At 34.8% G+C, this 10242-nt stretch overlaps 1 protein-coding gene across 1 annotated transcript; it reads right to left on the bottom strand.

The window, feature by feature from the left end:
• Positions 1 to 4550: 4550 nt before the first annotated feature.
• hry (bHLH transcriptional repressor hairy) lies at positions 4551 to 9937 on the bottom strand. The gene is made up of 3 exons (XM_089092937.1): positions 9792 to 9937; positions 7102 to 7197; positions 4551 to 5504 (listed from the first exon to the last, which is right to left on the bottom strand). The coding sequence occupies exons 1-3, from the start codon at positions 9840 to 9842 to the stop codon at positions 4851 to 4853; spliced, it is 801 nt and encodes a 266-aa protein (XP_088949063.1). The 5' UTR covers positions 9843 to 9937; the 3' UTR covers positions 4551 to 4850.
• Between the last annotated feature and the right edge of the window lie 305 nt (positions 9938 to 10242).

The raw sequence follows: 10242 nt of genomic DNA, 5'->3' as shown, positions 1-10242 counted from the left end.
ACAGAAATTGATATGAATGAACATATAAGTTGTGAAACCAATAAAATTTAAAATGAATAATGAAGTAAAACTTGGGAGGAAGAGATATTATTGGGAATGTATCAAGGGAATGAACCAGTGAAAGCAAAAACGAACAGAAATTTCCACAGATAAGAGTAGAAACGCCGTCCCCTCAAACACCTTTGAGGCTAAATTGTCCTTTGCCTTAACTGAAAACAAAGCATATTTTGAAAAGTTGTTATTTTTTCATTATAAGATTACATTGAAATATTTGATATTAAGATTTATCTTGTAAATATTTGCGACAATATATTTAGAGCCATCAATTCAGTTTTGTTAATTTAGTACGCTAAAGTACTTAAATTAAACTACTAAATTATTTCAAATAAAAGTTAGGTACAATTATTTCACGCCAAAAAAAAAACACAATAAGTTTTCATCAATGTTTTCTTCCTTGCAAACAATTCCTTTCAAATTCATAGAGAATCATTCGTCAAATTACTTATTAATTCGGCATTCCAAAAGATTATTTCAGCAAACTAAACAGGTTGCTTCAAAAATCTAGTTGACGTTTTAAAATATTTATTTATGTATCAATTTTCTTAATCTTTTGAGTGAAATTGAGTCGGAAGAAAAAATAGTGACGAAAAAACTTTCTCTTTAAAATACTATAACTTAATTGACAGCCATAAATATATTTATTCTAAGAAATTTCTTTTTCATTTTCTGTAAAGATTCGTATTTTAGTTATTGTACGCTAGGCATAACAACCAAACTCAAAATATATTTCGTTTTCAGTAAAGCACAACTGCCCATCTTAGCTCTAGGGAGTTGAGAGAACGGCAGCCCCACAACTTACCCGGGATAACTTTTATTTATTTTAGTTTGGTCTGTATATTCATTTTAGATTTCCCTTTTGACCTTGAAACCTATTAGGTTTCATTTATTCACTAATGATAACATTGCTTTAGGTTTAACGTATGACATGACTTGATATCTCGTCGTTTTAGATCTCAGTATAATCCTTTATTTTTCCTTCAAATATCTTTAATTATAAAATTTTTTGAAACCAAATTTTGAAAAAAATGGATGTACTTTCACATGGTAAACGAAAGCGCTGAAAATATATTATTTCCAGTCAAGTGCGAAGAACCGCTTAAAAGTTACGAGTAAGAGGCAAAGCGCTGTGACAGCCCCCTTCCCGTTAAGGGAATTGCTACTTGTTCAATTTTTTAAGTCGTTTGTTATTTGTGTTTAATAAAATTGTCATTTTTATCAGGGTGCCACCCCCTCAATTCACCGCTCTTTACGCTAAAGGTAACCGCGGCTGTCCGGTGCTTTAATACAACAATTACGGCCAGTTGGTTATTGCACGTCCTTAATTTGCCGATTGCCTCACAAAACATTGGAACTGGAAATTGAACTGTTCAAAGCAAACGTAGCTATGTTGCATCTCGCTGCACTGCGCCAAAGAAGCGCAATCTCGTATGATATTCCTGTTGTTCTAGAACATTCGTTATTGAACCAGAAAAAAAGGTCAAACTTTGTTATAAGCAGGAGAGTCTTAGGGGGTGACACACTCACACAAAAGATGATTTTTACTCATTTTAGCTAAACGTCGAACTACACTTTCATTTGAAAAAATACGATTTTTAAATTTAATCTCTATTCCTGTTAATATCATATTCAGGTTTGTTCTAGAAGTGAGAGTGGCTACCTTAAGTCATCGCTCTTTACTCTTAATTTTGCTATTTTAATTATAAGGAATTGATTTTCCCCCAAAAAAAACTGCCGTTTTCCACAATCAGAGGGGAGCTGTCACTCATCTGTACCAATATTGCACGCTTAGTCGTGAGGTACCTTTGCTCCTCCCTGTTAATCTGAAGTGCTTCTCGTGGGAAGTTTGGAAATTCGGACATAGAATGCACTTTTGGTTTTAACTTTACCTGCCCCTATTAAAAAGGACTGCCGGATCCACATACTCTGAGGTGGCAGGATCTTACGGAGAATATCTCAGAAGACATTTCACCAAGGTTCGCCTCATCACCAAAAATTTAGCATGGTCCAGTTCATTTTCCATGTTGTGTTTTACTTCTCGATACTATTAAGTCTTTTTTTGAAAAATATCCTGTACCACTTTTTCTTGCATACCGTTAGTCCGATTTTTAACTTTTGATATCAAAATCTGCAGTAATCGATCTTGATGGTATTTTTTCCTTTAAATATAATTTTTCAAATGTTAAATATTGTCAAATATTATCAACCAGTCGTTAATAACGTTCAATAACCGAAAACTAAATTTTTTCGACCTCCTATATAATTTATTTCGCGCAGCATAACTTTTGAAATAACACCTTTAATATACTCTTCAAAGCTATCAATATTCAATTAGGCAGTCCAACATTCAAGAAACTTCCGAAGGGCTGGCTATTCTCAGAAATCAAGTACAACAGATAGCGCGTTCCAAGCGTGGCGAAACTATTTCCACAATTTTTAGGTCCAATTCAAGAACATTAGCCAATTTCGCTAAAATTCGAACAGTGCTACACGTGGCGGAGCTTTACAGAACACGTGGCGTTCCGAGATGTACACAGTGGCGGGAAGGGGGAACCCCTCGGAAGCTTCACTTAGTCATTTCCTTGATTAAGAGTCAACTAATTTACACTCCGAAACAACATCACTCACAAAATGAAACACATTTTATATTAGCAATGAGACTAAGACGGAAGCGGCTTGTTCAATAGGATTAACAACCATTTGACATCCCCAGATTTTCCCATGAGACAAAACCTCGAGGTTTTACTCTTCTGTCAAATCATTTGTGTTTCAAATGAAAAGGGCCTCACTGCTCGTGCTCCGAAACTAAGCACCTTCAGCTTGAGGAATGTGATGCAGCAGCCTAGACCGGAAGTCCCTCTATTAATGGTAGTAGCAGCATCGGGTTTCATGTGAAGAAGTCGAGCAATTATAGAGCAATCCAAAGATACTGCTCCTCCTCCTTACATGTCAAAAGATAATAGTGGCCAGGTATGCTCATTGTGAAAATCCTGTCAACGGCATTTTATCCCAGAGCCATTAATCATTAGACAAGTACTTCGCTACTTATCAAATTCATGAAATTAGCGCAACCGAATACCCAGTAAGGCATTTGACAGTTTTTTTAAAAAGAATCCTGCTTGCGTAAACGTAACAATAGAAACGTTCCCAAAATAACTTTTTTGCATTATTTCTCTAGTTATTTTGAAAGCGATTTTAATCCTGGTGCATAATCAAATAAAAAGGCTGTATGTTTTTTCTGATTTGAAAGTTCAAAAGTTATTTATAGAATAAATGTTAATGTAACTGTGCCATATTTTGTCTCGGATAAGATGACATAGAATTTGTTTCTTCAAATAAAAGGTTTTCTCTTGAATCTTTGTATCGCCGAATCAATTGAATCTGCGTAAGCAATGGAATGAGTGCATCAGACCCACAATCAACTCCCAAAATCTCAAGATTTGTGCAGTATTTTCCATGATTTCTGATGTATTTTAATAATATTTGTTCCTTTTACTGAGTTACCCCTTCCAACGAAATTTTTTTGTAAACTCCTGATTTCATGTCACAAATTGGCAAGATTTTAGGCACTTTTAGGGAAGGTTGAGTGAGTAATAGTCTCCCTAAATCCAGAAAATTTACGAGCATGTGTCAACGGATAAAAATACTTAAAAATAAAATGGATTTCTTTTTTTTTGCATTCTTATTTAACTATTCCACGGATCTTAGACTGATAAATGTACTTAATATGTGATTAATCTTGATCTGTACTTAATGGCATTAATATGTGATCAATGTCAAGTTTTACGAATCTGGACAAGACTGGCACGCAGGTACGTACGAAATAACGTAAATCAGATAAGATTGCCGGAGAAGTAGGAAAAATATGTAATAAATACTAGAAATGCTAGATTCCGGGTAGGGAGGCCCTGCCATACATTTCTAACACATTATTAATATATTTTTTTTCGACGATAGCTCTTAAATAATTAGTTTTGCCAATATGGAAGATTTAAAAACTTAGTATAATTATGGTAATACTCCCTCTGCATATATATTTTGTCCAGTTTTCTTATTTTTCTTCAAGTTTTAATCTCACCCTTTACTTACATCGAAGTTTAGAATTTCATATTCAAGAGGTAGACTGCAACACACAATCTACTCTATTTTTAATTAACTTCCGTTAATTTTAACTATGTAAATACCGCTCCCACTTCGCAATTATCTAACATAATTTCTTCAGTCCGACATGGATTCTGATTGTCTGGGAACAGGGTCCATTATTTTTAACTTCATCAGATCGCTGTATACTACCTATGTGAAATCTGATAAACTATATAGAGCGTTTCCGACATTTTTAAGCACATGGTTTCATCCTGTAATCGGCATTGGCCCCTATTCCCTTCGCAAAGTTGGTGTCCCACTAGAATATACTCTCCCAGAAAGAACAAATAAATAAAGGGTCAAGGCCTGAGCCTAATTTATTTCTATACTTTAATAAAGTATTCAGAAGACATGTGTTATTCAAATTTATTTGTCCGACATCGTTAAAAAATATTCACAAACATATGTACAAAATGGCAAAGATCTAAGTAATTTAAAATTAAATGGAGTCAAAGCGATTATGTCTGGAAGACTTGGTGATTTTGTTGTATAAGGCACAAACCTGATTGTCAACTAAACACTTCACTGATTAAAAAGGCACATATTTGATTAACAATAGAAACAATGAAAGCCCGAAAGTATAAGCACGAATCCACACAAACAAATGACCAGAATAACTGTTTACGATTGAATCATAGGTCATGGTCAAATTACCACGGCCTCCAAGTTTTGACCTCTTCACTAGAATCCTTCACAAGACTCAAGGGTTGTGGAGAATGAGAAAGAGGTCTTGAATATGGATGCAAATTGTGGAGCTTATAGTCCATTGCATAATCTGGGCCATATGGACTATGGGGAACAGGGGATCCAATTGAACTTATAGGACTCTGAGAACAGCCTCTTGAGTTCATGGTCAAGGCTAAAGGTTTATCCTGTTCTAGAGGACTATTGGAGCTAGCCGAGGAACAGGGTCTTTGATATTGTCCTTGCGTAGCTACATTCTGAGAAAGGACAAACGCAATCTCACCGGAAGGTAGACGTGTAGGTACAAAAGGAAATGTATTCTGGACTTCTGGTTTTTGTTGTTGAGCTTGAGGCACACTTATAGACTGTTGATTCAATCCAGCTAAACAAGCAGCAAGATGACCCAAAAGACGCTGCTTCATCATTATATCAACATCGTCGCTTCTACCGAGAAACCGTGATACTTCATTAGCACACTCATTAAACCCGGCTCTGTATTTGGAGACGATTGTTGGATTTGCCGCAATATTCAAAGCCACTTGGTGACGATGTACTGTTTGCAGATGTTTCACCGTCATCTCAAGAATATCTGCTTTTTCGAGTTTTGAATGACGAGCAGGCTGCAAGAAAATAAGACTAATAAGTAAATGTATACATACATATATGAATACGTTTCTTGAAAATTTAAAAAAAAAACCGTTTTGTGGGCAAAAACATTTAAACTCTTTCCATTTCGATACAAATACTCATAGTAAAAGCAAAATCATTCCCCATTTATTTTAAAATAATTCTCAATTATAGTTACGAACAAGCCAAACAGTAAGCAGGTATCGCACAATATTTAATGCGAAGGGGGCGGGGAATGAAACTCAGAAAACCAAACTTTGTTGTGCTACAATTTTTCAGTTCCTCATAGACAGACGAATATTATTAGTAGAGCTGGCCATGCATAATTCGAAAACAGGTTTCAAAACGATTTGAGGAAACATTTTCTTTTCCCCTTAATTTAATTTTATAACTACCCTCAGGAACTAAGGCTGGAAATATTCAAAGAAACAATAATTGGTTAAATAAAAGCCGGCTGAGCTAATTTGAAAAATAGTGCAATATAAATTTGTAATACAACAAACGGACAGACACGTACACAGGAGCTTACGTTTCGACGGGGGGAGGGGGCATGTCCAGGATGGAACCCAGAACTTCTTATTAAAAGATTAAAAGATAAATAATATGAATTATACGGAAAATCGTAGAAAGCTAAGTATTCTTGGCAAGGAGGGCAGCTTACCCCCTGTGAACGTGCTTATAAGTAAATATATATGCAACAGCAAAATATGTCCTACTGAGATATTTCTTTCAGAATTTAAAAAAAATTTTAATGTCCTTTTTACTGCCAGAAAACACCATTTTTTTTCTTACATAGAACAATATTTCTTTTGGGGAATGTGACGTCAAAACCTGACCATTTTTTAGTTTGGGTTCTATTTTTGGTGCTTTAGGCTGCTTAAAAAGTACTTTTTAAGTTATTTTCCATGAAAAACAGAAATTTAATAAAAGCAAAAATCTCACATATTGAAAATCCTCAATTCCATTTTATTTTCAAATCCAAAGGTTCGTTTGCCTAAGAGTAACTCATTGCACTTTCTTATTTAAACATAAAAACTATACCATGTTTAATGACACATATAATATCATTGCACTGCGATTTGGGTACAGAGGAATGAGTTGACACAGGGCACTAAAGCTGTTCCAAGAGCCATCCGCCAGAAAAATGCGTTCGAATTCACAAAAATCAGGATCGATACGCAAAAAACAATCTTTTTTTTATGAGACTCCCCAAGAAAAAAACTCCTTATACCCCTTGAAATCTTATCGGCGATAGCTGGAACGTACGGAAGAATCAAATTGGTGAGTAGGGAGGAACTTTCCGAAAATAGGAGAATGTAAAGTAAATTACAGAATATTGCAGAGGAAATCATAAGCATAATGTTAATTTCAGGAAAGTGCAAGCTATTTATAATGTGCAAGCTAATATGTTACGTACCTGCAGTGCAGTGTATAATTGAGTTTTTTTTTCTCGTCTTTGTAATTTGTTCGATGTTTTTTTTCTGTTTGTTTTTTTTTCTTTTTTAGTCATACTCCGTCCTTTGTACCTTTTTTGACGGGTAATAAATAAATAATAATAATAATAATATTTAGAGAGTTTAAGGAACTTACGTCTTTTTTTGTTGCATCAAGAATCAAATTCTTCAACTCGTTAAGGCAGTTGTTAATCCTTGCTCTTCGTCTTTTCTCCATTATTGGTTTGTTTGTCTAAAAGAAAATGGATTAATAATTTCAGCGGTGAACATTAAAAACGACTTGAATTGAAATGTAATATCCATACAGCATATTTTAATTAAGTTGGAGAGAAACATCTGTTTCGCAAAATTTATTCCATTTGGCAAAATCAGTAAATAAAATTACATTATTTAATACGTCGCATTTGTTGGTATTGTAGTAAAATTTATTTACATGTTCAAAATAAACGAAATTTTATGATTAAAAAACAACTGTTAAAGTCGGCGTTCCGTATATGAGACATTTATGTGAACTATTTATTTTCCTCAACTCTAAGACAACCAAAAGTTAACAGTTTAAGAAAAATAAAACATTAAACTAAATTTAGATGATTGTTTGCATCGAATTGGCTAGACATAACTTAAATATAAAAAAGAGCTAACGGGATTAGGCCAAAAAGAAAATCAAACAGAAACCTTACTTTGGACAGATATTTTATATCGATGTCCATGGCCTTTCTTCAGTGCCAATTTAAGATAATTAAAAATCAAAAGTTCGGCGATAAAAATCTACAAAGCATAAATCCAATGCAAGCATACGCAAATATTGTTTATATTTTCTATTACGGAAGTTTTTAATAAATTTACTATTCCTAAATGACTTCCACTTCGAACTTTATTAATTTGTTTCCATTAATTTCCCTGTCAACATTAAAGCCAGGTATACAACGGACTACAATTTATCCCAGTAGTTTTGCAGCCGTGAATTAACCTAAATCAAATTATAACCCCTTATTGTATGGCTGCTTCCTCCACCGAGCAACTTCCAGAATTATTTTGCTATGGTAGCTTTGCTTGGAAAGGAATTGAGGGAAGACAGACAAAATGGACTAAAATTAGAAATATGTAAGGTAACCAAATTGACAGTATTTTTTTAATGTTATGCTACAAAAGATTCTTTTTCCGATCGGAGAGGGGGGGTAAAAATATCGGAGTTTCCGACCCTGGAGACACCCGTATAAGCAGGGGTTGGTACACTAAACACTTGGCAGCCTATGGGAAAATTAAGTAAATAACCTCAAAGTGAAGCACGACCCTCATGTTATTCTTCTTTTCTAACACTAAAAGTCAATGCTTAAATGTTCTTTGTATTGCTACAATTTGAGTTCTTAGACCTATTTTGGATTAAAGTATAAAGCATGAATTTATGACTTGAAATATAAAGATGGTGCGATATTAAGCTCTCAATGGGCTAGTTGTTAATTCAATAAAGAGAAGAGGGTAAAGCTAAAGAGTAACGTTCTAAAAAAAGGCCAAAAGTGAGGCGCTTTTAGATTGCAAATTTTATGCTCATTTGCATGGTGTAAGTCACATTTTTGACAATTCTTCCCCAGTCCCTCCCCTCCCAATGATCTCATATATAGCCATACTCAGTGGCGGATCCAGGGGGCACCCCCCTAGTGTAGTCTAAAGTAGTGTAATTTACTTAATTAAATCAAGTTTGCGTGAATTAAACTTGTTCCTAACGCAAGTTTATCGGATCAACCTATTTTGCTTCCCCCCTCAATTTTTTTTCGAATCAACCTATTTTGCGCCCCCCCCCCAAAAAAATCCTGGATCCGCCCCTGAATAGACTACAAAAAAAAGAACCTAAAAAATGATAGGATTATGTCTTTAAAGTACGCAATAAGTATCAATTAATCATATTTTCCTTGTTTCCTCCCTTTTTCATCCATGTTATTAAGTCAAGATTGGTAATTGTTAAGAATCCGGTAGTCACGCGAGAAAGACCGCATCGAGAGAGACCGAGATGCTACATGAAAAACAGGTTTTCTTTGCATGTGAGGTATTGCTCATTCTGTGATAAAGATTTAAACTTTAGTTTTTTGGGGTCGAAGGGGCAAAAAAGGTACTTAGGTTAGGTTACGTATTTAATATATGTTATTCTTTATCCACACCCCTAATGGGCAAATATATAGCCCAAATTTGTTTCTGAACTATTATATTTTTATCTTATTTCATTTTATTTCATTAGAATTAAAGAAACTTCACTTATCGCGTGAATACCAGATTCTTAACAAGTACCGTCACATTTTATTTGGTTTAATCGGGTGAGATTTGAAAAATGTCACTGTTCGCCCGGCAGAATTGTCACGTTTGAGAAATATTACAAATTCACACAAAATTGATTGTGGATTGTGTTCAGTTTAAAGGAAGTCATGGTAAACTGGATTTATATAGGCCTATATTGGTTTCGTCTACGTTATTGACCCCCTCTAATGGTCTTATATAGGCTAGCCCTAGGCTATGTAAAAAAACTAAAATATTAATTCATGAAAACTGATTAAAAACAGATAAAATATGAGAAAAGGTAAAATTTCTGACTAACTCACTAATGAGATAGCTAAGAAACAGTCGACAGGGCTAATATTCATTTGAGTTGAAAATGAACCCCCTCCATCCTAATGTGCAAATATATATAGCCTACTGTCACATATACAACTAGCCTATATTTGCGCAACGGGAGGGGGGGGGTAAGTTATTTCGGACGCAAATGAATGTTATATTTGAAAAAAAAATTCAGATTTTGCTAATCTTAAAATGACGAAAGCGAGAAAATCAACTTACCCTTCGGTTTTCTGAGCTCTTCCTTAGTACATTTTGTGGCTCGCTTGGCATTCTGGAACGTATCACAATAAACACCTTCTTTTCGTTACTGAGGCCAAAACCTGACTACCGTAAAAGAATGCACTTGCTGGTAAGCCCAATATCATTCTACATGGGAACGTGTCTGAGGTTCATGACGCGTGGGAAATTCGTTTGAGCCAATCAGGAGAAGGATGGCGCCGTGCCACGTGGGAGTAGTAGCTCTGAAGAGTTAGCGGCATGCTTCTACTGAAGCAGGCCCGTGTATATCTGGTAAGGTGGTGAAGACTCCAAAAACGAGGAAAACTATTGAAAAATAAAAATTTCATGAGCTTGAATTTCAGAGGATATTATACTCTGACTGTATACAGGAAAACTGCGATGGCATTAGTGGCTGTAAGGCCGAACAAAGATCGATTTTTATCAAAGGCTA

The sequence above is a fragment of the Artemia sp. Qi Xiang Cuo genome, chromosome 8 (assembly GCF_049724085.1).
Source record: "Artemia sp. Qi Xiang Cuo chromosome 8, ASM4972408v1, whole genome shotgun sequence".
Lineage (NCBI taxonomy): Eukaryota > Metazoa > Arthropoda > Branchiopoda > Anostraca > Artemiidae > Artemia > Artemia sp. Qi Xiang Cuo.
This window is presented reverse-complemented; position numbering and strand designations above follow the sequence as displayed.

Bases quoted from the DNA above. Each gene is read 5' to 3' on its own strand.
- hry (XM_089092937.1), bottom strand. From the start codon at position 9,842: ATGCCAAGCGAGCCACAAAATGTACTAAGGAAGAGCTCAGAAAACCGA. The intron at 7,198-9,791 runs GTAAGTTGATTT...ATTTTCTTTTAG, and splicing joins AGAGCTCAGAAAACCGAAGG to ACAAACAAACCAATAATGGA. The intron at 5,505-7,101 runs GTAAGTTCCTTA...ATTTTCTTGCAG, and splicing joins TTGATGCAACAAAAAAAGAC to CCTGCTCGTCATTCAAAACT.